Below are 27,358 nucleotides of genomic sequence, written 5' to 3' on the forward strand. Positions count from 1 at the left end.
AGCTTCCTACAACACACAAACCTCTCTGTTAGAAAAGGGCCTTTATGAATGCATTTACTAGATTATCTTCTATGTAATACAATAACCTCAACCAAGATCAGTCTCTTCTAATAAACATCTTACATAAAACAATACAAGCTTTTCCGACCGAGTAATATTAGATAAAAAGCTTATATTCAAGTTTATTGCAATTCCCGGTGCTCAGCATTGGCAAGGCTACGGCTACCGACACATCCACAGCCATTTGAGTGGCTCTCTGTCTCGGTGTCTCCGAGGCCTGGTTGCTACTTGGCGACGAAAGCCGGCGAAGGAACCAATCAGCAAATCGCCAAAGCTCATGGCGGGATCTGCCCCTGTTTTCATGGTAGCGCCACATCAATAGTGTAGCGCCACCTTAATAGTGTGCCGGTGCCCCATCCCCCCGCGTGGCTATTTTAAAATTGGGATCTAAGGAACTGGTTCAAAATTTGTCCAATGCGCGCTAGATATCGAGCTAGAGTCGGCTTTACGCTCCGAATTTTGATTCAACCCTATAGCAATCACTCTTGGGATCGCTTCGAAAGGCACATTGCCATTGAGTTCAAGCCACGATGCCTGATCCCTACGGGGAGTCCTACGGGGTAAAATTCGGCTCAACTGACAACATGTCTTTATGAAGCCGCAATTTCCTCTCAATCATTCTGATTACTTCAGTTTTGGACGGTGTCACAGTTAATTCGTCTCCCCTGACGAGTTGTTGAGAAGATGAAAACCTCGCTGCTGCTAGCGTTGGCATATGCGGCCACCACGTCGGCTCTTGCATTCCCTCAACCTGATCACCAAGACAAAAGAGAATCATGCCCTTTCAGATCGGTATCAAATTGGCGCAATGGCCCCCTCGCAGAAATTGTTCGCCTCGTTGAAACATGCTCTGAAGGAAAATCTTTCTGTCGCGAACTCATTGATGAGACCTGCGAGGTTGTCACCGAAACCAAGACAGTCACTCCTAAGCCGAATACTGTCACAGTCACACATACCATCACGGATCATCCCCAAAAAGTGACTAAAACGACGGAAAAGCACCTCACGTCGACAATTGTGAAGCCACAAACTAGCACCACCACCTTCTACGCAACTAAGACATTGACTGATACTGTTCCTTTGACCATTACACATGACTCTACTCTGACCACCACTGATGTTTCTACCGTCTTTTTGACGGAGTCGGATTATGAAACCGTCACAGCACTAGTGACGAGCACTATCACTAATACAGTCACGGAAGATGTTACCGATTATGCTGCTGCCACAATCACCGAGTCTTTCACAGACACTACCACCGAAACCTTTTTTAACACCATCACTGACTGGTCAACGGTTTATGCGACGGCATTCATCACCGCTCCTGCAACTGCCTATATCACCCAGCTTCATACGGAAATTGGAATCGCCTCCACCACCAATTATCATACCGAGACTGTGACTCTTTCCTTTACCGAGACCGCCTCTGCGACGGCAACTGAGACCATATCCTCCACTACCACATATGAGGTGGATGTAACCTCGACCAATACACAGACTGAGACCGATGTTCAGACCGACTTTGAAACCTCCACCAGTACCATCCCTGCTACTGTGACTGATTACGCAACTACAACATTCACTACGGTCCAGACGGATGGCGTAACGCAAACTACCAGCACTGTGGTGACTGTCGCCGCTGCTGCCAAGCGAGATGTGATCTTAGTAACTCCTTCTGCGCTAAGGGGAGTTCATTCAAGCCGACTGTCTTCAGCTTGCTCCATCTTGATCTACGAAGAATGGATCTCCACAGACTACATTACCAAGACAATTACCACACCTACAGTATGTTCATATTCTTGAATTTCCATACCCGAAGAAGTACTGATTGATCCATTAGGTCACTAAAACTCTGACCACTCATACTGTGGCACCTGTGCAAACTGTCTATGTCACAAGGTTTATCACCGAATTCGTGACCAAAATTGTACCCGTCGTGACTACTACGGTCAAAACGAACACTGTCACAACTGCTGTCATACCAACAGTCACCATTAGAGCTACTTCAACCATCACCGCTTCTTCGGCCACTACGACAACCGATATTTCCACAGTGACGGTGACAGTAGAAAGCTCTACCGTGGAAACGTATATCGTCACCGCCACAGTGATTGACGATGTTACAACTTCAACTACCCTAGACTTGACGGCCCTTGCAACTGCTTCTGTAACTGAAGAAGTCACTACCGACGTGACTATGACCGCCACAACTGATCTCACCACAACTCAAACAAATACTGAGACTGTTGATATTACGACCAGTCAGACAACCACCCAAACTTCCGATGCTACTGCTATCGAGACAACTTCTGTAACAGCTACGGAGACTTCTACAGCCACTGTCGATGTGACTGAGGTAGCCACAATTACCTCAACATCTTCGTTCACCGTCACAACCACAGTGCCAATCACAGTCCAAACCACCATTGCCAACACCATCGACGTAACCAGCACCACGTCTACCACATCCACTATCGACTTAACTATCACCCAGACAGTCTCAACCACCGCAACCACGACAATAACTTCGACAGTGACTAGCTCCCCAACCTGCGGAGTAAACGTCGTCTCAGACTACGATTTCGCCTCCGGCACCATCGCTCCATGGGTATACTCTTATACTGGGCACGGACTCATGGCCTGGGGAGCTGGCGACGGAACGACCTACTCAATTGAACTCTATTCAACGGGCTCTGGCGCCAGTACAGCTGCCATCGCACAGACAATATCCACCGTTTCCGGAGAAACATACACCTACACAATGAACTACAAAGCAACCAGTGGAAACACCGCCTCCTATTTGAGGTGCTATTTCGACAACAACTATGCAACATACTACCAGTTCAGTCTCGGGTCAGTTGCCAGTACCATTTGGCGTAGCTACGAGGGCAGCTTCTTAGCGTCATCCTCGAGTACGACGGTGACGTGCGAGCTGATCACCTCGGTTATTGCGAGTGTATATCTAGATAATATCTCTGTTGTTCTGCCATGCTGATCTCGATAATGGATTCTCTAAGCCAGGGTGAGCTATGGATCTTACTAGATGTGAAATTTCAATTCTTTTGTATCTATCAAATTAATCACTTAATCACTTAAATAATATATTTGTCAAGTACCAAGTGATCTACTTCACCCGAATCAAACCAAGGAAAGCGAAAAACGGCCCGACCCGTGAGTCGCCTCCAACCGTGGACTGATAAGAAATGTATTTTACCCTTCAAGATCGCGGGATAAATAGTGACTTGTAGTAGTTTACATATACAACCGGGGCATCAATGTGGCTTTAATCTCCGTTGACCTTATCACGTTCTTACTCCGAACCCCGAGCTCCGGAGTCCGATCTCGTCTTGTTTCGTAAGCCAGACAAGGAGAGCTCTGCTTGGATCCTTCAATTGCCCGTTTCCCCTCTCTTTAAATAATTCCCCTGCATCCACTTCGTTTATTTAGTTTGTTCCTCGACCAAGCAAACAGGTTTAGCGACTACGCCATGGATGAGAAATTTGTGGATGCGAATCTTGCCAGGAAACGGCAGACGCGAGCTCGACGCCTCAAAAGCTGGAGCCTACTGTCAGTGACGGCACTTTTAGGATTCCTGATTCTTTTCAACCGCAACGGCCGACTTCCGCAGTGGCGACCATGGCGACACTGCCGCCATCACTCTCCCGGTGAACCCGGCCACCGAGATGATCAGCTGTGGCAATCATGCGGAGATCTCCATGGCAGTCCACTCCAGTGCGGTACCATCGAAGTACCGATGGACCAATTCAACTCCACAAACTCAGGAAACAAAATCTTCACCATACCACTTATCCGTATGCGTGGCAAGGAGGGAAGTCCAAACCTTCTTCTCAACCCGGGTGGACCGGGTGGGAGTGGCTTTGATTTCTTGAGCCGCCGAGGCGATGTTATCAAGGCCCTGGTCGGTGACGGCTTTCACCTCGTCTCGTTTGATCCCCGCGGCGTCAATCGCTCGACGCCCACATCGTCTTGCTACCCCGATGCCAAAACGCGACAAGACCTATCGTACATTCGAGCCAGCGACGCCGTGCGAGATGGCGCTGAGGTATATGCGTGGTCGCAGAACTTCGGTAAAGCCTGCCCGGATACAATGGGTGAATATGGCGAATACATCAACACTCCGCAGACGGCCGCCGATATGAATAGCATCTTGGACGCGCTTGGCCAAGACGATATGTACTACTGGGGTTTCAGCTATGGTACTATCCTTGGGCAGACGTATGCAACCCTCTTCCCTGAACGTTCCAAGCGTGTTATTATCGATGGTGTAGCGAATCAATTCGATTGGTATGACGCCCATTTCGACCAGGAGTCACTGGCCGACACTGACTCTGTGCTGGACGGCTTCTTTGACGAGTGCATCAAGGCAGGTGCCAGGAACTGCACGCTGGCATCTCTCGCGGCATCCAAAGAGGAGCTCAGCAACACAGTGATCTCTTACTTGGAGACACTTCGAAATAAGCCAATTAGTGTTTACATCAACAACACCGCTTACGGCTCACTCGACTACGACAAGGTCTTGTACAACGGCATTTTCCCGGCCCTGTACAAACCTGCAACGTGGTTTACTCTAGCTGACAATTTGTACAAACTTATTCAAGGAAACGCCACGGATGCTTTCTTGGCGTACGGCTCTGATTCAAGCGATCGCGACGAGTCAAACAAGTTTGTCACGCTAAATGACGGCATCAGTGGCCCCAAACACTGGCCACAGGGTAGACAGCCACTGCTTGATAAGATCGAGCCCTGGCTCAACCAAAGCCGCTTCAGTGGTGGCACTCTCCCGGGGTATTACCTGAAACAGCATTGGAGTGTGCCAAAGACCCATTCATACGTTCCAGGCAAAGGGGTGAAGACAGTACACCCGCTGTTGATTCTCTCAACTACCTATGACCCCGTTTGTCCGCTTATTTCAGCCCGCTCTGCCAACGAGGCTTTCGTCGGCTCGCAGATTGTCGAGATCAAAGGATATGGGCACTGCTCTGTTGCAGTAACATCCGTCTGTGCCACGAAACACGTGCGAGCATTCTTGTATGAGGGCAAACTTCCCGAGACATACACGCAGTGCGAGGTGGATTCGCCATACTTCATCAGGCCAGACGATGGCGACCAGGTCACAGCCCAAATACACTTTGAGGACCCAGAGGATGAAAAGATCCATCTTGCGCAGTTGGCACTTGCGAGAGACCCGGAGTTCCCTGGGCCATTCAAGCGTTGAAAGCGCGTAGAGTGTACCAGTACATAGAAAGAGCGAGCGTACATGTACATGAATCATCGGCTGCGACCCCAAGCCGTTGAGTAATTTACCATTATTTTGAATATAAGTACAGTCTATTTCTTACATACCCACGCCCGATCCTCAAATCTGTTCATCCACCCGATTCCGGATCCGCGTGATATCATCCCTAAAAGCCAGCAGGACCAGCGAAAAAAGTAGCGTGGTAGTCAGCCCAATACCCCCGTACGCGTACGCGAAAACCGCGACTCCCCACCCGCCAATGTAACCCAATTCCTTGGAAACCAGGTTCCAGCTTGGGTCCGCTAGCATCGGAATGACAGTCAACACGACGGACCCGATCAGTCCAATCTCGGCACCCGAGGCTGCACCCTCTCGCAGACGCGCAAAGGCGACGGCGTAGACGGCGCTGAAGATGTGGCCTAGCAAGAATGCGGCGGGGGACTTTGTGCGGATGGATTCTAGGGCACCGCCGAGGAAGGAGAGGAGCGCGATGACGAGCGATGTGTTTGTGGGGAGGGATTCGAGAGATTGTTGGATTGTGCCGGTGCGCGCGTATGCGATCGCCGCTGTTGTAAGGAAGATGGTGACGGCTAGGGCGCCGGGATTGAGTCGTAACTAAAAGATTATTGTGTTAGTCATTGGTCAGATTTCATAGCTGGCAAGGTTGATTCACCATTTTGTCGTCGCTCGTGCTTGGATTCCTCTGCTTGGGATATTCCAATGTTCTTTAGCTTGGGTTGGTGGTGGGGTTTGCGCTGTTTGTTTGGCGGATGGCGGGAAGCTGCTTCGGAGTTGCGGCATCGCTAGTAAAAAGCAGACTTAGCAGAGCATATCACAGCTCAGTTACATTGATTTCCTTTCGAATGTTTACGAGAGAAGGGTGCCGTGCGTATACCCAGCGCGAATTTGAAGTTCCAGATATAGGCTAGGTCCTAGTAGCCATGGATGTATCCAACTTTGAAGCTTACACACTACGTACTCGAGTGCTTGATACCTGGAATGGGTATATCCATACTCAGTCAGTAGTAAGTACTCAAGATGACCGAGTATGTACTATGTACCAGTAGTGACATGCCTTCAAATTTAAACACTATTGATTTCAAATATTGCAACCACGAACATCAACGGGACTTCAACAACTTAGGGCGAGTGATCAAGTAACCTCCAACAGCAGCAAGTGCGCCAAAAGTGCCAACAAGAAGTGACAAGTCGGTAAACAAGGACTCCTCCCTGACTCTCCCCAGATGTGTCGGCTTTTTGTGAGCGATGAGATCTTTTGCAGATCCATTGGCAATATAATCGTCCCATTGCACCTGAGACAACTCCTCCTGGTATTCAACAACTGTTCCACACCAGTTGTTAGTGATCATGCCATCAGCCCTTTTATACCAGCTATCGCAATTCGGGTCTGCAAAGCTACTGCTCTGTAGTATTGCTTGGATACGATCATTGAATTCTTTCATCGCTTCTGGAGTTGGCTTGAGAGATAGCTTTTGCCCTTGTTTCTTAGCTCGCAACACCTCTCCAACCAGTACATTCAGGTATCTGGATTGAGCTTCAATCATGAGAATAATGGAGTTGTGGCCTGTCGAGGATGATTAGTACTTGGTTAAGAGAACATAAGAATCTCCGATGTTGAGTCTGAATCTACTATGTACTCACCAAGATTAGTATTGGGACCATAGAACATGCCAAAGTTTGGCAGGTCCTCAACAGTCACGCCTCTGTAGGCCTTTGCGCCGTCTTTCCAAATATCTTCAATGGATCTTCCATTGGCGCCAAACACTTCGATAGGGTACATAAACTCAACAGTCTTGAACCCAGTCGCCAGCAGAATAACATCGAACTCTTGTTCGCCGGAACCATCGACATCAATGCCCTTTTCCGTGATGCGGGTAATAGGTCGCGTCTCCAGGCTGACGTTCTCGCGTGCAAGAGTGGGATAGTAATCATCAGATATGATGATTCTCTTACAGCCAGGTGCATAGTTTGGAGTCAGCTGATCCCATAACTCCGGTTTGGTAGCCAGTTGAGATTTCAGAAGTGTGGAACTCAAGTCACGGACTTGCTGCGCAGATTCAGACTCGTCATTAAATATGGCCTCATGGTTGGCCTCGCGGAAGTCCATCTGGAGGGCACGTTTACGCCAACGGAGCGGAGGGATGTATTTTAACAAAGCTTGTTGCAGGGCTGATACTGGTGCGTCAAGGCGAGGGACGAGCCAATTTGGGGTACGCTGGAAGACGGTGAGATGTGATGCTTCCGGGGCAATCTCCGGGACGATTTGCACTGCCGTTGCGCCTAGCAGTTTCGAATGTCAGTTTTTTTCTTTACATATGCCAACTTGTATCAAACTAAAGATGTCGCATACCATTGCCAATAATTGCGATACGTTTGCCCTTCAGGTTGTAGCTCCAGTCCCATCGAGCAGTGTGCATCAGCTTTCCCTGGAAACCATCGATGCCCGGGATATTGGGTTGACTTGGTGCGTTAAGCTGGCCAACCGCTGAGATCAGAAAGTCGGAGTTGATAGTGTAGTCGCTGGAGAACTCGCTGTCCTTTTGCCCTGTCACTTTAATGCTGACTTGCCATTTGGATTCGGTATCGTTCCATCTTGCTTCTTCAACCGTTGAATTGAATCGGATGTGTTTATAGAGTCCATATTTCTCAGCGACGCGAACTAAATAGGCCTTCCAACCATTGCTTCATGTCAGTCTGCTATAATTCCAGTGAATAAAGGGTCAGATGTGAGTTCTCACATGAAGCTCCTCCTGACCGGGGTATTCTCTTGTCCAGTTTGGATTCTGCTCAAAGGAGTAACTGTATAAGGAGCTGAGAACTAAGTTCCGATGTCTACTTAGCCATTTGAAAAGATAGCATCATACTTGACTGGATATGTGAAATTTACAACTTACCGTCACAGCAACAACCAGGGTATTTATTGTCATTCCATGTTCCTCCAACACTACTACCCTTCTCGAGGATAACGAAGTTGCGGCATTCATTTCTTTTGATCAAGTCAATAGCCATACACATTCCTTTATACAGTGTTAGCTGAGGGGTCAAGTCAAAATCAACAAGTGAACTTTTACTTGCCAGATATTCCGGCTCCAATTATGACGACAGTCGCTTGTGTGAAATCTTTGTTCCCCACCGGGAGGCGTGTGCTACATGGAACAGACATGTTCGTAAATTTTTCAAGCGTGTGTAGAATGAGTTTGGATAGAAGTCTGGATCAACATAGCACTTGAGGGTGATCAACCTTAGAAGCAAGGGACTTTTCGACCCCCTCTTTTCTGGGCACCTTGATTGTGACCTGTTGCTCGGGGCACTACGGTTTCTAAGCTTCCAAAGTATGCATAAATCCGGTTTACCTGGATACTCGGGTCTGCACATAAAATTTCAAGCCACAAAAGGTCTAATTTTGTGCACATCCGAAGATCACATAGCGGATGTTCGGTAATACGGACCTTGAAGTGCGGGGAAGCAGATCAACCCACCGAGGTTTGTAGAGTTGTATTCATTTTGTAGGCGGTGTACTAGAAACAGTGTACAGCATGAGTGCATCATGGAAGCTCGATTCCTTCCCTCTCTGCAGTTTGCAAAATGTATTGCTTGACCTGCGGGGGGAAAAAAAGTCAGAAGCCGATAAATGACTCGATCAATAGCCTTCATAACCACAGTTGGTGACCTACCTTATCATCTGGAATCAGATCAACTGCCAGCCGACCATCATTATCTCTCTTGTCTGCCTCCGCACCAGATTTCAGGAGCAGGATTGCGGCATCACCGTGACCCTCAGAGACGGCGTGGTGTAGCGCTGTAAGTCCATCACCATCAGTTGCGTTAATAGGACTCTTTCCCTCTTCTAGAAGAGTCTTGAGAATAGGAACGGAGCCTACTGCCGCGGCTCGATGCAATGGTAGCTGTCCGCGAATGTCTTTTACTCGGGCACTACACTTGTTGGCAATCAAAGTTCGGACCGTCGAGATGTTGCCTTTGGAGGTGGCAAAGTGAAGAGCATTCTACAGAATTATCAGTATCCAAATGCCAGTAAACTGCATGGCTAGTGAAGAGGAAGCCTACCTGTCCAGAGTTGCTCTTCATGCTCACATCGGCTCCTTTGCGTAGAAGTAAATCGATGATGGCATCACCTGCAGCATCTCTGAGACTAGCCGCAATCATAAGACAAGTCCAACCAGATCCATCCTATTTTCACTTTGTAAGTTGCATCCGAGTAGGTAAGTGGTGAAGTGCAGTGCGTGGAATTTAGCAAGAGTGACATGTACATACTTCAACATCGGGGTCAAAATTCTTAACGGCTACCAGGAGCTCAACGACATTTAGGTGGTTATTAGCAACAGCCCAGTGAATAGGAAGACGGTCGTCATCGTCTTTCGTAGAAGCTGATTTGGGGTTTGCCTTTTACTATCATCAGTACAGGTTGCATGCTCATGTTTGTACATATCATCGGCATATATGGGCCGTAGCTGGTGGGTTTTGCGGGGCAGCTGTAAGCAGTCCTAGCTTTCACGTACGTTGAGAAGAGATTCAACGATTTCATCTGTCAGAACAGTCAGCAGACTCCCAAGTAAATGTTCCAAGACTAAGCTTACTTCTGCCCTCCCTAGCAGCCTCATGCAGAGGAAATTTAGCGTTCTGAGTGGGATTCATGGCGATTTGGAAGATGGAAATGATTGATAAGAGCTGCGATAAGTAAACCGGCGCGTCAAGCCGTGAACGCCTCAGGCAGCGATCTAACACCTTTCCGCCCGCAGAGATTCACGAGCTTCACTTCTCCATCTTTGAGTCTTCTCGATAATCCCAACGCGCGGGCAATCAATCTGTCTTGCCTCCCGCTAAAACCATATACCAATTCCGATGCGCTGAGATTGCCTTACATTGTACCTCGATTTCCATCCCCTAGCGCAGGGTTTTTCTCTCCGCGCACACCTTGTTAAAGGCCCCGAAGCCTTCCCAACACGGAACCTCTCCACGAATCTCCAGAACTCTTCATACGCTCTACCCCTCTCTCAATCCATTACCCCTAGGTCATATTAAAAATGGATTCTGTCGCCTTTCACACTGCCGACGAGGCTGTTCGTTCCTCCGCGAAGCGCACCGCCGATCTTTTCGGTACAGATTATTTGATGGTCACACCCACGACATTGACAGACGACTCGATCGGCATCTCCTACCGGCGGCGAGTAGAATACAATGATGTGAAAGAATTACCCCACGCACTGGCCGAAATCCAAGCCAAAGCCGCCGCAGGGCGTACGAAACGGCCCCGGATCCAGCCACAAGCACAGCAATCATCCGGCGACGGAAGCGGTGCGTCGATGTCACTTGTGAAGAGGACACCGGGCGTCGGTGCGGGCGCAGCAGGTGGTGAGGACCAACCCAAGAGCTTGATTCAGAGACCATCAGCAACGAAGCAGCAGCGGCCAGACTGGCATGCGCCATGGAAGCTCATGCGTGTGATCTCGGGCCACCTGGGCTGGGTGCGCGCTCTTGCTGTTGAGCCGAATAACCAATGGTTTGCCAGTGGTGCCGGAGATCGTACGATCAAGATCTGGGATCTGGCGACCGGTAACCTACGACTCACATTGACCGGTCACATTTCTACCGTGCGTGGTTTGGCAGTGTCCCCGCGGCATCCGTACCTTTTCTCGTGTGGTGAGGATAAGATGGTCAAGTGCTGGGATTTGGAAACCAATAAGGTCATTCGTCACTACCACGGTCATTTGAGTGGTGTGTACACGTTGGCTCTACACCCCCGTCTCGATCTGCTGGTTACTGGTGGTCGTGACGGTGTGTGCCGAGTGTGGGATATGCGTACGAGAAGCAATGTTCACGTTCTCGCTGGCCACAAGGGCACTGTTGCCGATATTAAGTGTCAAGAGGCCGATCCTCAAGTCATCTCTGGTTCGCTCGACGCTACAGTCCGCCTCTGGGATTTGGCTGCGGGTAAATCTATGGGAGTCTTGACACACCACAAGAAGGGTGTTCGTGCACTTGCCACCCACCCAACTGAGTTCACCTTTGCCAGTGCCAGTACTGGTAGCATCAAGCAGTGGAAGTGTCCCGAGGGTGCTTTCATGCAGAACTTCGAAGGACAGAATGCTGTCATCAACTCTCTTGCCGTCAACAATGAGAACGTCATGTTCTCAGGAGCTGACAATGGTTCTATGTCATTCTGGGACTGGAAGACTGGCCATCGCTTCCAATCTATGGAGACTCAGGCGCAGCCTGGTTCTTTGGAAGCCGAGGCTGGTATCATGGCCTCGACCTTCGATCGTACAGGCTTGCGTCTCATCACGGGTGAAGCTGATAAGACTATCAAGATCTGGAAGCCTGATGAGCAGGCTACACCCGAGTCTCACCCTGTTACCTGGGCCCCTAGCCTTGGCCGACAACGGTACTAGACCTTAGTTGGTTCTGTGTCATTAATACCCTTGTGCTTGATATTTTTCTGTTTACGACACTGTGTGGAGTTCAGCGTGGTTTTGTGGATCGCCTGGGGATTTCTTGGGGATCAAACGATTTATATCTTCTGGGAAGAGGTCTCCTGTCATCTAAAAGAATTCAACTTTATTGTACAAGTACTTTCGCAATGTTTATCGAACATTTAAAGCGCTACATGAATTTGTATATTTGGATTTTATATTGAAAGTCTTAGCCCTCCTGTTGGTGGTCAAACGCCATACCCATCAATGGATGTCGTATTCAGATATTCAAATGTTTGTCAATATCAATTCAAAACTTGAGTGCTCTAGACTGTAAATGTTGCATGCCCTTTCACGTCCAACATGTCATTGAATGTTTGTCTCGAGGTCTTCAACATTATGTTCAAATGTTGGGGTACTCCGCCCACCACCTACCTACTACCTACATACTAATACTAGAAACATGTATGTAGTAGGCAACTCTCGAGGTCCTGGCAGGTGGCATAGTATGCTCTTCCTTGGAATGGTCTGAGATCTACCATACTAACACTTACTTCAGACTTACTCCTACACCTGGGCAGGTTTGCACTGACATATGCACATATGGGTATTCAAGTGTATGCAATGGGTATCATATGCAATGCATGCATGTGTCTAAATCGAAGAACTAGTAGTAGATAGTAGTACAAAAAAAGCGAGACCGAAATGTCGTTCACGACCTTCATCCGCCTTACACGTCAACCCCTAATCCGAAGCCCTTGGCCTCGATATCCTCTCGGAATGCAGATCGCACATCCTCTGCCGCAACCCGCAACCGAATCTTACTCGTCCGGTCACCGCGATTTGGGATCGTAGACCCACCGAGCAAATTCTTCGATCCAGTCCCCTGTTCCAAGGCCAGGACGCCCGAGTTCATGAGCTCCATGGCTGCAAAACCTAGAGCACGCACTCTAGCAGTAGCACCTCCCCCAAGAAGGAACTCTTTCACCCCTGTACCCGCGGCACCAGCCACTGCGACTGCTGCGTCAGCAATGCGGCGTGCTTCGTCCAGGACATCACCGAATGTTGACTCGGCAATGCCGGTGCGGTGTACGCGGGCGAGAAGTGCTGCCAAGAAAAGTTTGCCCGAGAGCGGGAGAGACCGAAGAGATTGCTGGAGTGGAGTTGAGGTTGCTTCTTGAATGGCTTGCTTGATGGTAGCGATTGTGACACGGCCAGGCTTTCCCTTGCCAGGCTTTGGCTTGAGGGTAAGGGCAGTGTCTGGGGCTGCCGCAAGCGGTTTGTTGCGACGAGCAGGTGTCTTGCTGGGCGTGGGAGGTACTTCTTCTTCGTCTTCTTCTGGAATAATGGAGTCTGCGGCAGCGACCTCTTCTGCTTCTTGTTCGGCGATTTCAACGGCACGGCGGCAGATGTCCAGGGCGCGACGGGCATCACCGCTGACGGCGGCGACTTTCCGACTGGCGAATTGGACAGCGTCTGGGTCGACGATGTTACCAGGCACGTTTGCGAGTCGTGTGCCGATGATTTCCATGAGATCGGTGTGCTTGTATCCTGGGAACGTGATGCGGGTGAGGCCGAGACGGCTGGAAATCTTGTTGCTGAGTGTTCGTTCCGGAAGATCCATGGTGTTGGCCACGGCCAGAACAATGAGTCGCGAATGGCGCAGAGCAGGCCAGTTGAAGAAGTTGTACATGACAGATTGGTTTTTGGTGACCAGCTGATCCAATTCGTCCATCAGCACGACGCAGGACACTCGGCGTGGTGAGGGGTGGGAGAATTCTTGTTCGAGCAAGTCCAACGCATGAGAAGGCGATACGCGGTCTCCTTTCAGCTCCTTCCATAGCATTGAATAAGCCTGGTGTGGGTCTGTGATCTTCATGCCATTGATTTCGCAGAAGATGAAATCATCCATTTCCTCGGCTTCCACGGCTGCGTTCAACTGGGCCACTACTTCCCGAACGGTCGCTGTTTTACCAGTACCCGGTGTACCGGAGATATAGATACAGGCACCCGTGCCCTCCATAATGGCTGCACTGAGATGGTTGTATACTTCGTTGAATTCGTTCTTCCGGCAGGGCAGGGATTCCGGAACAGTGGACACATGAAGCAAAGTACGGGCTTGACGATATGGCGAGGCAAAGTGATCTTGTGATAGAACTCGCGTGCCTAGTGGAGTAAATTCAAGCGGTTTTTTGACAACAATTCTCTTATGTGTGGGCGTTGTAAGTGACTTCTTTCGCTGGGATTTGGGCGTCGCACTGGCGGCCACTCGTTGCCTTTTTCTCGGGGTTGCCGGTGCTGCTGCGCTCTCATCCTTATTCTCCACATACTGCGAAAAGAGAATCACGATGAGTGTTAAATTGTTTTAGTGGTCGAAAGTATCACTCACCTCAGAGTCAGCGGCTTTGCGCTTTCGAGCTGCTTTTAATCCTTCCCTAACCAAGCTGACGAGCTCGTGGACATTGTCCTCCTTGTACACCTCCTCCCAGTTGAACTCTTCCGTGTATCGCCCTTGGACCTGGTTGACACCCCTGCGGCAGACAATGCACTTGTTGTATTCGGCTAGCTGGTCCTTGTTTTTTGGAGGATCTCCGTTGGGGTATTTTGCGAAAAAGGCGTCCTTGGACATGACCGTAGCTTTGCCACTGATGGAGTAAAGGGGGTTTGTGTTGAAATCTTGAGTCAGGTACTGCTCGTTGGGTAGCGCGTCGGCCCTGCGCTTGTTCCTTGTGGACAGAAACTCATCTGGAGAAGCAAACCACATGATGCTGGCCGACTTGATCTTCTTGTCCTCTTCGTCTTCGTCCTCTTCCTCCACAAACTCCATGATAATTCCCACCCAATCTTTGCCAGCTTCCGGTGACTTCAACAGCACGATTTGGCCAATCCTGCATTCGAATGATCCCATGCGAGCTCCGAGGATGGCGCGCTTCCTCCTCGCCGGGCGTGATGATCGTCGTCGGTTGGATTTTTCTGGGCTGGCATTGATGGGTTCCTCCGGCTCGGCGTCATTTTCGGCATATATCCAGTCCCACGGGTGGTCTTCGTCACCCAATTCGTCGTCTGAGTCTTCACGGACCAGGCCGCCCTTGGTCATCCATTTTTGAGCACGCTGGCGGGCATTCTGGCGGGGCTGCTGCTGTGGTTCAGCCTCACTGGAGGGATTCGAGTTGGCAGCCATTGTTGGAATTGCCCAAGGGGGAAGAGAGTGCTCAACTCTGCAGTCTAAGGTTAGGCAGAGCTTCAAGTCGGGGATTTCGGGAGCGCGTTGAAGCGAGTCGAACTACGCGTTGTCCACTTTGGTCCTAATTTGGCTTAGCGTCCCGGTCTAAACCTTCTGACCAATCAGAAGCTTGAAATATACTACTAGTAAAGATTCAATGTTTTAGACTTGAGTACGATCATATCAGCCTGTGCTTTTTGTCTATCTTTCTAAATATAATAATTCGAAGTCTAGTTCTCGTTGATGGCTTATTCAATTATATCGCATGTCAATATCTGGCTAAAAGTAGCCAATAAAACCCTAAGCTCGTTTCTCTCTAACCTCTTCTCTTCTACAACTTTGCAAGTGACAGCCTAAGTGAATTCCACCTCTCTTCACTTCCACCGCAGTCAATCAAGTGAGTATTTATAGGCAGAATTTCTCTTTGCCTTTCTTACAAAGTTCTATCAACTCTTAAAGGGTTCTTTTTTTCATTCAACCTTCTATCTTACAACTCAATCTTTTCTTTCTATTCTACAACCATCATTCAATCTACAATACACTACTGACAAGGCCCAGATCAACGAACTTCTTATTTTCTCTCCAGAGCTTCTACTACACTCTTGACCCGCTCGTTTTAACACATCAACTCTGAGAATTTATTCAAAATTTTCAGAAAAAGCACGTCCGCAATGGAGACATCCCCAAATCCCATGGAGTAAGTTTGCTTGAAATTTCTAGACTGGACTTTGTTCTGACCTCTATTTTAGTTGGGAAAAGGCTGCAGCTCTAGGTAAAGCATCAGTTCTTGCTTTCACTCACAAGTAAGGATTTCCCTTTGAAGACGCACGTGTTGACTCGAAATATATATACAGACTGGTCTTTGCCAGGTTATGGGCGTGCTGGTAGCAAAAAGCCTCAAAATGCCCACGACTCGAATACTGAAGCCGAGAGTACACCACACTTCGTTTCTCAATCCAATTTCCCGGGCCCTTCGACGACCCAGAGCTCTGAAAATGTCAGTCACTCACTCCCGCTCCCTCGGGGGCCCCTTTCAGGCTGGAAGCGATCACCCACGAGTGCGAATGGGAGGCCTCGGGGTCCTTTTCGCCCTGGTCAAGCAGGGTCGCAGAGTGAGACTCCCCGGGACTCCCCAGCATACAAGCGGTATCTAATGGGCGAGAAGCCTGATGGTATGTATTATGTTCTTTAACCTTGCCTACTTTTGCTGACTTTGGATTAGGAACTGTGCGACTGCCCATTGAGACTATCAATGCAAGATACAGGTAAGAAACAACTCCCGTCAGTCCTATTTAGGACCATTTTACTTATGCACTCCATTAGTTCTCGAGACAGACTTCCACAGACTGAGCTGGTTAAATCACTGTCGGATCCCCACCAGCGGGAATATATCCTTCAGCGCTTATCCACGGAAACGGGTGCCTATATCAGGCAGCGCCGAAGCAGTGACCGAGTAAGTTTTCAAAGTGACAATTTGTTGTTATAAAAGCTAACGCGTTTGAAGTTTCTCGATATCTGGGGAGAAACTACGCAAGTGGATAGTGCAAGGGCCATCCTCTTCAAACTCATCGACAAAGTTGTCCAAGGTCGTACTGAAGGACCTCGCGGCTGGGGAAAGATCCACCCTATCAATGGCGAAGATGAGGAAGAAGCGATGCTCGAAGCGGCCATCAAGGAAGGGCTGGCATCTCTGCGGCTGAGACCCAACAGCTGGATTTCTGAGTCCGAGGTGAGTGATATGTGTACTACAATCGGGGCCTTCTGGCTTTAGAATTTGATCTTCCAGCTGACAATTTATGTTTCAGAGGGTATTTTACTGGCCTCGTGATGGACCTACGGTCCACGAAGGACTGGGCAAACGCCTGGAGAAGCTTGACCCCATCCGGGAAGAATTTCACGCGCATATCTATCTGCAAGAGGGCTCAACGGAGAAGATATGCATTTCTGGAGACCTTGACACGGACATGGAGCAGATCATTACCCAACTCGAAGGATTGCTGAATGAAGCCGTGGCCAAGGCCGACGCTGGTGTCAAAACTTACATGTTTGAGCCATTTGTGATGGACGTTGACATTGTGCCAGATAAAGTGGTTTTGGTGAAGAGTGATGGTAGGGCATTGCCATTCTCCAGTGAAGATCACCAGTCTATTTTAGACACGAAGAACAGTCTCCAGAGTGGTGATTTGAACGTGATCCAAAAGAACAACTACCAGCGCATTTTGAAGAGCTTTCGGGCAGCATTGTTGAAGGCTGACCTTTTCCCTGGCCACCTACGGATGCGCGTCCACTTTGGCTCCTTTGTGATGGATAGGTATCGAGAGCCCAAAAATGGCAAAGGACTTTACGGCTTTGGGGAATTCTGTGAGATGATTCTCCAAGACCGAGCTAGGGGAAAGCTGCTTCCGGGGTAAGTGATCATGCATTAACCATCTCCAAGCGTATATGCTGATCAAAACTTTGTCGATGACTAGACTGAAAATCAGTGGCGAAGAAATGCTCTCTCGTTGCATGGGTGCAGTCACTCTCTTCAAACCAGTGGATACTTCCTATGCACTCTCAGAGATCAAGAGGATCATCCCCACATACGCAGCTAGCTTCGAGTTCTCAGGAAGAACCTCCTCCAAATTTCGCCTAGAGGTAGATTTCCGACGACGCAGTACAGAGATCGAAAAAGGCTACCACCGATGGTTCTATACCGAAAATCGAAATAGTGAAGGTTTCCGCCGTCTGCTTCTGCAGGTCAGTGTAATGAATCTCTCACAGTAAGGCTGTCCCTGCTCCACTCCCAGCATTTGTGTACTGATATTTTTTTTTTTTTTCGCAGATCCGACTGGCAAGGCGACCTTGAATTTTTCGAGCCCCTGCACGATAGTCAGGTGAACGAAGAGCTGGCCACGTTTATGCGCTCAGTGAGATTCGATAACAATCTGCGAGTCCATGGTATGGCTACCGAATCTCGCAAAAAGGTGCTTTTCGATGAAAGCGACCTGGTGTCAAGCTTCATTGAGAAATCTGCCGTTCGTCTGATTGTCCAGGGAACAAATTATGTCTTAGAACTTGCTCGATTTGATCGATATACCAGAATTCGGACAGGCTGGACCACGACACCTGCCGTTTCATGGGGCGCGAGCTTGTTCGACCCTAGCTGGGATGTAACCCTTGGGGGCTCTTCCATCAAAGCCAATCCGACTGCTCCCGGGAATACAGCAGAGCATGTTAGATCATTCGAGTCATTTTTCCCGCCAACCAGTACAAGCACCGCTGGAGATGAAGGGTTCAAGGAGTATATGAAAATTGTCAACAAACTCTCTCGCCTTCTCGGCTTGGGCAAAGACGAATTTGGAAAACTCTCAAGGGATTCAATCAAGACAAAGATGGTTGAACTGATGGACGTTGAGCTGGGGATGTTATTTTGAACGGAGGAGTGAGTGGGAGTTGTGATGGGAGTTGGGAGTTGGGAGTTGGGAGTTGGGAGTTGGGAGTTGGGAGTTGGGAGTTGGGAGTTGGGAGTTGGGAGTTGGGAGTTGGGAGTTGGGAGTTGGGAGTTGGGAGCTGTGATGAGAGATGAGGGTTGTGCTGGGAAATAGCAGGTGTATGGATGGGAAGGGTTAGAAAGAGATCGCATAGTATATAGAACAATATCGAATAAGACACAACTCTTTTGATTCATATTTACTGGCTTGTCTAAAGCCGTCATCGACCTTCGTAAGTGGTATACAAGTTTAGGCACTCGCACCAGCCTCTGCCTCGCCGCTAAGCATCTTCTGTCTGAGCACTAGAAATAGTCAGCAAATAAATCTCAAGACCGATGATATTCTAATCACGATAAGTCGAAGCTCACCTTCCTCCACAACCCGCAGTTGAGAGTTTTTGCCTCCAACAATCTTCTCCAATTCATGCAGGTTTGCATCCAATCCCTTCACTTTGTCATCATAGAAAGCAATCGCCTTCTGGGGTGTCTGTGCCGGAAAAAAGGAGAGAAAGTCAGTTATCTGTCCGGCTGGAAACACCGACACGCAGGACCGTACCTTTTCAACATAGAATCCCGTTCCAACATCAACAAGCACTTTCTCGCGATCTGCCAACCGGCCCTTGACATACAAGGAGCTGGTAAGAGGGACAAGAATCTGGTCACAGCCGGTAGTACCCTTGGCTTCGGAGCCAGTCACACCGTCACTGATAGAGCGCACACAGTCGCGGAACTTGGCTTGTGCGGCGCGCAGCTTGGAGTGCGAAGTTGTCAAGTGCTCCAATTCGGAGGTAAGGCGGGTCTGAAGGGCGCGGAGTTGGGGAAGGGAAAGTGTGGCAAGGTTAACTAGATGAAAGTCAGAGCTCCATTCGATTGATATGGCTGTGTGCGGCTACTCCAAGTCTCGGAAAGCCAGCTTGCTTTCAAGCTAGGGTCTCCGTGTGGAAGAACTTGGCTGGTGTTGCAGCTGCTGATAACGGATCTGTTTTTGTCTGACAGTATCGGACTAACCTGTGCCTGGAGGAGCTCCGCCGGAGCTTGAGTCGGAGTTTTGAGCCGACATTGTGGGTGATTTGGGGTTGAGGTTGGAAAATTAGAGATTCGGAGCGCGTAGCAGAGTTGAGTTGATGCGGGCGGAGGTGGGGTTGATGGGCGTGGCATTAGTGTGTTTGTAGCCGTTTTTGTTCATTTCCACCTCCCCTGACTATAATCAATGTGGTATGCACACGCACGCTACCAGCTACCACGTGTATCTTGATCGTATTTCTTAGTAGAGTTGGAGAGAAAATAAATAAATTCCTATGATACAAAACAATATACATTTATGGCTTCTGATATGCTAATGGTACACATCCACCTGCAAGCGCCTTCAAGATTACAGCTGTGCGAGCAGGTTCTCAACGAATTCGGGCAGTTCGTCCAAGGACACATCTTTCTTCACGTCAAGTTGTCGACATTGCACCTCTAAAGTCTGGTGCTTCTTCCACCCATTGCCCACAACCACGATGACGGGGTAACCGATCAGGTCTGCATCCCCGAGTTTCCAGCCCATTCCCTTGTCACGGTCATCGAGGAGCGTGTCCACCGGCGTAGCCCGTGAAGTAAGGCCATCATAGATCTTCTCGGCAACAGACTCCAATCCCTTGCCAGGGACCACCACAACTTCATAGGGGGCCATAGCACGGGGCCAGTTTAGCCCCTTGGAGTCAACTAGTCGGTTAGCCACAGCAGAAACCATACGCGAAACGCCGATTCCATGGCAGCCCATTTGCATCGGTACAATTTGCTCCTTGCCCGATTTGATATCTGACGGCGACGCCCCATCAATTAGGGCAGGGTTAACGGAGACCGATGCTTGCAACACCTCACTATACCGAGTGCCAAGGTGGAATGTGTGTCCAAGCTCGACAGCTGGGTTGCTGGTCAGCAGACCATCAGGACACTGCGAGCATTTGTCTTCATTGTGCACGCGAACTAAGCTGAGTTTGTGAGATGACTCGGGGAACCGGTCCAGCATTGAGTATTCGATGTCAGCGACAGTGCATTCCGCCTTTTGAAGGAGGTCGCTCAATGGTGGACGCTGGTAGACTCGTACTTGTGAGTCGTACAGATCTAGAACGCGGGGTTTCTGACCCGCCAGAGGTGATTTGACTCGCGCAACCCATTTGTCTAATGGGTTCTCCACACTTAAATCGAGGTCCACGCCTGCAGCAGTGGCGATTGCCTTGACGGCGTGTGAGTTAACATGGCGCTCGACGGGCTCTGTAGACCCGTTCTGCATGGAGAATTTGGGGTACCAGCCGCGCAAAAGAGTGTTTCCGTCATGTGAGATAGCCATCCACATACCGGTGGAGACTGTCGGGGTGACTTCGGCTGAAGAATCTTCGGTCTGGAAGCCGGGAACGCTGTTTGACTCGGCGGATTCCTTGAAAATGTGTGTTTTCCCATCGGCAAGTTCCTCATTGTATACGTGATCACAGTGTGAGCAGCTCACAACACGGTCTTCACCCTTGGAACTGATGAAATGGAATTCATGGCTGAGACTGCCACCCATGTTTCCCGAATCGGCGGCAGCAACCAGATATGGCACTTTGAGTTCATCAAAAAGCTGGGTGTAGGCTTGCTTAACTGCATAGTAAGTTTTCAATGCTTCCTGAACATTGTAGTCAAACGTGTATAAATCCTTCATAATAAATTCACGGCCACGAAGAAGACCTTGACGCGGTCGTGCCTCATCTCGATACTTTCGGGCTTCAATAAGTCAGCAAATTGGATCTGGTCATGCGTTGTGATTCCTCTTACAAATTTGGTACACCCGCAGAGGAAGATTTTTGTAGGAGGTAGTGAGGCTCCCGACGAGTGTAGTAATTTCCTCCTCATGAGTCGGAGCAAGAATAAAGCGAGCGTCTTTTCGATCATGCAATCGAAATACCTCCTGATAAGTAGATTAGCATAGTATACTACGCCATGAAATAGGTAGAGAACATACTTCAGAGCTATCATTCAACCGCCCTGACTTTTCCCATAGCTCCTGAGAAGACAATGAAGAGAGGGAGACTTTCGATGCACCTGTTTAGCTTGTTAGTACTGATGCCTGTTTTGTGGGCAGTGTGGGAGTAGCGTGCCTAATGTGCGCATGTGCTTGTCAATGAGGCGCTCCAGCTTGTCCTGCACTCGCAGCCCAAGCGGGAGAAGATGGAAAACACCAGAGTATGCCTAAAAAATACCAGTCAGAACTGATTCCAGTAGTACTAAACATGATAAAGCTTGCCTGGCGGAGAAATCCGGCGCGAATTAATAAATCATTGGCATCTTCTAGTACATTATTAGCTTTGCGCGGATCATATTGGCAACCACCTAGCAGCGAACCTTTTTGTCCTTCCACGGGTTTTTTGGATATTCCACCAGTTGGAATCCAGAAATTTGACACTCGAGTTCGTCCATCATACTACAAAACATTAACATTCCCAATCAACCTCCTTGAGGGTTTTCCGGAACGCGTACATGTAAACCGCATTGCTGGACACGGAATATCGGCGCCCGTCGTACTCTTGACAAGCCACGGGCTTCGAGAGTAACAAACATTGCTGTAAGAAAATCTGAAAGGCAAGTCCTTAAAAGCCTTCCAACTCAATTACAACAATTCAGTCGACAAATAAGGAACTCGAGAAATCGCTGCGGTCACTCCTGGAGCGTTTCTTATCGGTTGGTCCGAGCGTCTTGATAACGGGCCCGCCGCAAAAGATTTCTCCGTTCATTTTTCTCTCCGTCCAAAAAACATACCGCAACTCCAGACATAACACAATGGTCAAAGGGAAAGGCAAGCGCTCTTCCGGCGCTAATGAGCCCATCCCTGATGGAGGTGTTTCGATTTCTCAATCCCAATCTACGCCTAATGAGCCTCAGATCGACGAGAGCGCCTTCGTCGGTTTACGCCAGAAAATTGAGCAGCGTTTAAAGGATCAGAGCTCCGCCAAGGGAAAATCTAAGAAGAACGATAAACCAAAGGCCCCCGTCGAGATCGCGCCTGCGAAGAAAGAGAAGGAGGTTGCCCCTAAGGCTACCAAGGCCCAGGATTCTTCTGCACATGGCAAGAAGCGGGATCGCAATGGGGAAGTGATTGCTCGAGAGGAAAAGAAGGAGGGAAAGAACAAGGTCACCAAATCTCCAAAGAAGGGTGGCAATGATGAGACCCTCCGACAAGAGATTCTCGCTATGGGCGGCACTGAGGAGGATCTTGATCTTCTCGCCGATGTTGACTCCGAATCTGAGGTTGAGGGTGTCAACGCCAAGAGTGGTGACAATGACCTCCGGAAGGAGCTTGCAAAGATGTTGGAAGATGCTGGTCACGTTGTGCCGCAGGATCTAGCAGAGGACGAGGTCGAGGAGGAAGCTGAGGAAGATGCCGAGGTTGAAGACATTAGCGACGTCGAGGACAGCGAGCCTGAAGATGTTTCCGATATCTCTGAAGTCGAGGAGGCTCCTAAGCCCAAAGAAAAAAAGCCCGAGATTCTTATTCCTAAGGAATATGCCACTCTGGTGAGAATGGCCGATGGTCCTTGGTTTTATTTTATAATGATTCTATTGCTGACAATGGACCACTAGGCCATCCTTCCCCGTTCCGATTGGTACGCGTCTCCTGTTCCTAAGATTGCCTGCGGCAATCCCCAGCAAATGACTGCCCTTCCCCGACACTTGATTGACCGCATCCACGAGGTCGCCAATTCGCTATTACAGGAGGAAAACGAGAAGTACGCCAAAGCCCAACAAACGTCCGCTTCATCATCCCACAAGTTCTACACCACCATCATGGCTTCTGGTACCCTGAGCGATAAGATCTCCGCATTGACTCTTGCTGCTCAAGAGTCTCCGTTGCACAACACCAAGTCCCTAGAGAACCTTGTCGCTTTGGGACGCAAGCGCAGCCGTGCGCAAGCAGTTGAAGTCCTCCGCTCGTTGAAGGATATGTTTGCTCAGGGAACCTTGTTGCCCAGTGACCGTCGTCTTAAGTCATTTGCCAACCAGCCCGAGCTTGTTGCTGCTTTCCAGGGTGCTCCTGGCCGCTGGACTGAGCGAGACCCGCTCCCGGGAGGCTTGCAGAAGAGCCACCTCATGCTTTGGGCTTTCGAGGACTTTGTCAAGGAACAATTCTTCGAGGTCATCAAGATTCTTGAGATCTGGTGTAACGACGAGATTGAGTTCTCGCGAACCCGTGCTGTCAGTTACGTCTACGAGCTCCTCAAGGAGAAGCCAGAGCAAGAAGCCAATTTACTCCGTCTGCTGGTCAATAAGCTTGGAGACCCTGGCAAGAAAATTGCATCGCGCGCCTCTTACCTTCTGCTGCAGCTTGAACAAACACATCCCTTAATGAAGTCATTGATTATCAAGTCCGTTGAAGAGTTTTTGTTCCGCCCTGGTCAAAGCCAGCACGCGAAATACTACGCCATCATCACTCTTAATCAGACTGTTTGCAGCTCAAAAGAGCAAAAGGTCGCTGCGCAGTTGCTTGACATTTACTTCTCTATGTTTGTTACTCTCCTGAAGCCAGCGCAACCCACTCAGCCTACCTACAACAAAGGCAAGCCCAACGGCAAGCACGGCCAAAAGGGATCAAAGAACAAGGCTCCTCCCAAGGCCGAAAAGGGAGAGGCCCAGACCGATGAAATGCGAGAGAAGCTCACATCAGGTGTCTTGACTGGTGTCAACCGCGCTTATCCATTCACCGACTCTGATTCCGACAGGTAAGAACACCCTGTGTACTGACAGATCCCTGAAAACCGACTAATCCACTTTCTACCCAGACTCTCAAAGCACATTGACACTCTCTTCCGCATCACACACTCCTCGAACTTCAACACAAGTATTCAGGCTCTGATGCTGATTCAGCAGCTTACCGCCTCTCACCAGGTCGGCAATGACCGCTTTTACCGCACTCTGTACGAGTCCCTGTTGGATCCTCGTGTCACTACATCCTCTAAGCAGTCTCTCTACTTGAATGTACTGTTCAAGGCCCTGAAGAACGATTTGAACGTTCGTCGGGTCAAGGCATTTGTCAAGCGTATCGTTCAAGTCCTTGGACTGCACCAGCCTGCCTTTGTTTGTGGTGTTTTCTACCTGATCCGCGAGCTGGAGAAGACCTTCACTAGTCTTTCGTCTCTGTTTGACCAGCCCCAAGCTATTGACAGTGATGATGAAGAAGTCTTCCGGGATGTTCCCGATGAGGACGATGAGCAACCCGCTCCTACCCCTGTCGTGGAGACCAAGCCCAAGACGTCAGCCAACACTTATGATCCTCGCAAGCGTGATCCTGAACACAGCAATGCTGACAAGACTTGTCTCTGGGAGTTGCTACCCTACACCTCTCACTTCCACCCGTCTGTCTCTGTCAACGCTGTGAACCTCTTGGAGCACAACCCTATGAGCGGCAAGCCAGACATGACCATCCACACCCTTACTCATTTCTTGGACCGTTTCGTGTACCGTACTCCCAAGGCCAACGCTGCTTCCCGTGGCGCATCTATCATGCAGCCTCTCGCTGGTGGCGACACTGCCGACCGATTGGTGGAGGCCGCCAAGTCTGCTCAGCAGGCTATGCCCTTCAACTCCGAGAACTTCTGGAAGAAGAAGGCTGACCAGGTTTCGGCCGAGGATGTCTTCTTCCACGAGTACTTCAACCGTGTCAACAAGGATAAGACCCGCGCCAAGAAGGGCAAAACTTCTGATGATCGTGACAGCGACGACGAGGTCGATCCTGAGGGTGTCAGCGACAACGAGGACAATGAGGATGAGATCTGGAAGGCTCTTGTCGACTCCCGACCTGAACTCGAAGACGGCGGCGAGAGCGACGACGATCTGGACATGGATGATCTCGAGTCTGCCTACGATGATGATGAGGATGATGTTGACGTTGAGGGTAGCGATGACGAGGTTATCTTCAACGATGAGTCCGATGTTCCCTCCGACGAGGAGATGGCCGACTTCAGTGGCTTCGAAGACGAGGAGGAAGAGAAGGCTGTTCCTGCGTCGAAGAAGGCCAAGAAGGCTGCCAAGGAGGAGAAGAAGCCGAAGAAGAAGGTGGAGGACGAAGACGAGGAGGACGCCTTCGACATGGATGTCTCGGACGACGAGGCATTCCTCGACAGCGACGACGACCTGCCATCGGATATGGAGCTCGGTGGTGTGGACCTGGAAGCTGCTGCCGCTGCAGAGGCTCCTTCAGCTTCGGAGTCCAAGAAGCGCCGCAAGCTCAAGCACCTGCCCACCTTTGCCTCGGCCGACGATTACGCGGCCCTGCTGGCGGACGAGGAGGATGGCATGTAATACCGAGTATTATTCTGCCTTTCTTTTTTCTCCTTTGCATATACTACGTTATTTTCCTTTATCAAAAGTGACGTCGCACCGACATTCTACCGTGCATTCTATATTGTCGACGGCGTTCTCCGGGTTCTTTTGTACGTTCACATGTCTTTTCTCAATGTATGGATATTTGGCTATAGCCAGTTCAAATTCAATACCAATCACAATTTATCCGTTCTGTATGGAGTAAACGTCGTAATTTTCCCACTCCTGGACCGCAGAAACATACTATCCAGAAGATCAATTAGATTTGACCACAACCGAGTGCATACTACATTCGCTTATATAGAGAGAGGACCATCGGTTTCACAACTCAAGCCTAACAAGGTAAAAGCTCGCCCCCAACTCTTGGATCTTGGCTCTTGATACCGTAAGCTACACAGTACATGGAAGCTACGGAAATAGGATTTTCGCTGTTTCACGGCACGTATGTACCTATGCGAAGGGCGTTGGTTTAAACATTCATTTTATCCTTTTCGGGACAATTCGAGTCGGAGATGCCGTCGTCCCCGAGTGAGTATGTGGACTCCGTATGAGACCATCGTGGGGGATGAGCACGCAAGAGTGGACCAGGGACGCCAAGTACTAACTAGGCCGAGACTTCCAAGTATCAAGAGACATTTTTTTCAAGATAGATGTATACCATGGAATCGATTATCTTTTCGGTGGCATGATGTGATGCATTATGCTATGTTAGATCTGTAATTTTGAGATTGTAAGATTCCAGCTAGTTATGAGAGATCCGAGATCAACATTTGAATGCATTTATCATTTCTACATTGCCGAATCGAGTTGTTGACTGGTGAGTCTGGAATGCTGAGTCATCCACACGTGGTTCTTTGCTCCAAGTCTCTCCAACTGCTCTCGATCACTTCAGTTTGAATATGGTTTTTCTTTTTCCCAGCTTTTCACTTTGTAGTTTGGCCATTTCCTTGATTTCTTTCTTTGCTTTTGTTTTGTTTTGTTTTGTCAGATATGATCTCTTGCTGGGAAATCCCACTGGCCCTCAGTAGCCGTCAAATGGCCCCAATGATCCAGTTTTCCACTCCGCATTCGGTTAAGCAGCACCCACCGCGATCGAATCAGCATATAGAAAAAGGTCACTACAGACACCTTCCATGTTTTCGGGCCTAACATGACTCTGCATCTGATCCCGACCGGGGATTCCTGGCCTCGACTCCCGCTCTCCATTCGACCACTGCTTGCGGGGTGGATTCCGGCCCACTTTGGCAAGTCGTTGCTTTTAACGGAACTGATGGTATGCGGGCGAACGCAATTTACTTTTTGCCCCCATCGCTTTGCCTCGTGGCCCCCCTTTTTTAGGGCAAAACAGGAATACAACGATGAAAAATGAAGAATAAAAAAAAATAAAAAACTGAATTTTCTCCAACGGCAATATTGCCATCGCCGATCGGCTATAAGCTGCTGCTGTAAGTGCAAGGCCGTTGAAAGAACCCTTAGTTAACAAGGTTACCAGGTCCCCCGCCCTGGACTCTGGAGGCGCCTCTCCCGAGTGAGTTTTGGGCTATGGCGCAACGCCATGG

General features: G+C 49.4%; 10 protein-coding genes across 10 annotated transcripts; 5 read left to right on the forward strand and 5 right to left on the reverse strand.

Annotated features, from left to right (window-relative positions):
* Positions 1-744: 744 nt before the first annotated feature.
* N7466_002817 (uncharacterized protein) lies at positions 745-3,055 on the forward strand (the record flags this gene model as incomplete). Its single annotated transcript, XM_057162215.1, has 2 exons — positions 745-1,845; positions 1,901-3,055. 2 exons carry the CDS (start codon positions 745-747, stop codon positions 3,053-3,055), a joined length of 2,256 nt encoding a protein of 751 aa, XP_057025500.1.
* Positions 3,056-3,547: 492 nt separating this feature from the next.
* N7466_002818 (alpha/beta hydrolase) lies at positions 3,548-5,296 on the forward strand (the record flags this gene model as incomplete). The annotated part of the gene is made up of 1 exon (XM_057162216.1): positions 3,548-5,296. One exon carries the CDS (start codon positions 3,548-3,550, stop codon positions 5,294-5,296), a length of 1,749 nt encoding a protein of 582 aa, XP_057025501.1.
* A 141-nt stretch (positions 5,297-5,437) lies between these two features.
* N7466_002819 (uncharacterized protein) lies at positions 5,438-5,993 on the reverse strand (the record flags this gene model as incomplete). Its single annotated transcript, XM_057162217.1, has 2 exons — positions 5,438-5,932; positions 5,991-5,993. The coding sequence occupies 2 exons, from the start codon at positions 5,991-5,993 to the stop codon at positions 5,438-5,440; spliced, it is 498 nt and encodes a 165-aa protein (XP_057025502.1).
* Positions 5,994-6,438: 445 nt separating this feature from the next.
* On the reverse strand, positions 6,439-9,991 carry N7466_002820 (uncharacterized protein; the record flags this gene model as incomplete). The annotated part of the gene is made up of 10 exons (XM_057162218.1): positions 6,439-6,902; positions 6,980-7,618; positions 7,689-8,007; positions 8,077-8,156; positions 8,233-8,371; positions 9,013-9,342; positions 9,404-9,526; positions 9,611-9,739; positions 9,856-9,881; positions 9,934-9,991. 10 exons carry the CDS (start codon positions 9,989-9,991, stop codon positions 6,439-6,441), a joined length of 2,307 nt encoding a protein of 768 aa, XP_057025503.1.
* Positions 9,992-10,380: 389 nt separating this feature from the next.
* Positions 10,381-11,745, forward strand: N7466_002821 (WD40 repeat domain-containing protein; the record flags this gene model as incomplete). The annotated part of the gene is made up of 1 exon (XM_057162219.1): positions 10,381-11,745. The coding sequence occupies one exon, from the start codon at positions 10,381-10,383 to the stop codon at positions 11,743-11,745; it is 1,365 nt and encodes a 454-aa protein (XP_057025504.1).
* Positions 11,746-12,496: 751 nt separating this feature from the next.
* N7466_002822 (origin recognition complex subunit 1) lies at positions 12,497-14,947 on the reverse strand (the record flags this gene model as incomplete). The annotated part of the gene is made up of 2 exons (XM_057162220.1): positions 12,497-14,095; positions 14,156-14,947. The coding sequence occupies 2 exons, from the start codon at positions 14,945-14,947 to the stop codon at positions 12,497-12,499; spliced, it is 2,391 nt and encodes a 796-aa protein (XP_057025505.1).
* A 713-nt stretch (positions 14,948-15,660) lies between these two features.
* On the forward strand, positions 15,661-18,405 carry N7466_002823 (uncharacterized protein; the record flags this gene model as incomplete). The annotated part of the gene is made up of 9 exons (XM_057162221.1): positions 15,661-15,686; positions 15,739-15,761; positions 15,859-16,161; positions 16,212-16,254; positions 16,313-16,442; positions 16,494-16,718; positions 16,795-17,396; positions 17,473-17,751; positions 17,814-18,405. The coding sequence occupies 9 exons, from the start codon at positions 15,661-15,663 to the stop codon at positions 18,403-18,405; spliced, it is 2,223 nt and encodes a 740-aa protein (XP_057025506.1).
* A 306-nt stretch (positions 18,406-18,711) lies between these two features.
* N7466_002824 (prefoldin subunit 5) lies at positions 18,712-19,521 on the reverse strand (the record flags this gene model as incomplete). The annotated part of the gene is made up of 3 exons (XM_057162222.1): positions 18,712-18,764; positions 18,831-19,304; positions 19,470-19,521. The coding sequence occupies 3 exons, from the start codon at positions 19,519-19,521 to the stop codon at positions 18,712-18,714; spliced, it is 579 nt and encodes a 192-aa protein (XP_057025507.1).
* A 312-nt stretch (positions 19,522-19,833) lies between these two features.
* N7466_002825 (putative proline--tRNA ligase AIM10) lies at positions 19,834-22,043 on the reverse strand (the record flags this gene model as incomplete). Its single annotated transcript, XM_057162223.1, has 7 exons — positions 19,834-21,209; positions 21,261-21,393; positions 21,448-21,527; positions 21,584-21,674; positions 21,730-21,773; positions 21,828-21,906; positions 21,963-22,043. The coding sequence occupies 7 exons, from the start codon at positions 22,041-22,043 to the stop codon at positions 19,834-19,836; spliced, it is 1,884 nt and encodes a 627-aa protein (XP_057025508.1).
* A 219-nt stretch (positions 22,044-22,262) lies between these two features.
* Positions 22,263-25,778, forward strand: N7466_002826 (RNA-binding ribosome biosynthesis protein MAK21; the record flags this gene model as incomplete). The annotated part of the gene is made up of 3 exons (XM_057162224.1): positions 22,263-22,997; positions 23,064-24,199; positions 24,260-25,778. The coding sequence occupies 3 exons, from the start codon at positions 22,263-22,265 to the stop codon at positions 25,776-25,778; spliced, it is 3,390 nt and encodes a 1,129-aa protein (XP_057025509.1).
* Between the last annotated feature and the right edge of the window lie 1,580 nt (positions 25,779-27,358).

The sequence above is a fragment of the Penicillium verhagenii genome, assembly GCF_028828195.1.
Source record: "Penicillium verhagenii strain IBT 33310 chromosome Unknown utg000003l_segment0_segment0, whole genome shotgun sequence".
Classification (NCBI taxonomy): Eukaryota; Fungi; Ascomycota; class Eurotiomycetes; order Eurotiales; family Aspergillaceae; genus Penicillium; species Penicillium verhagenii.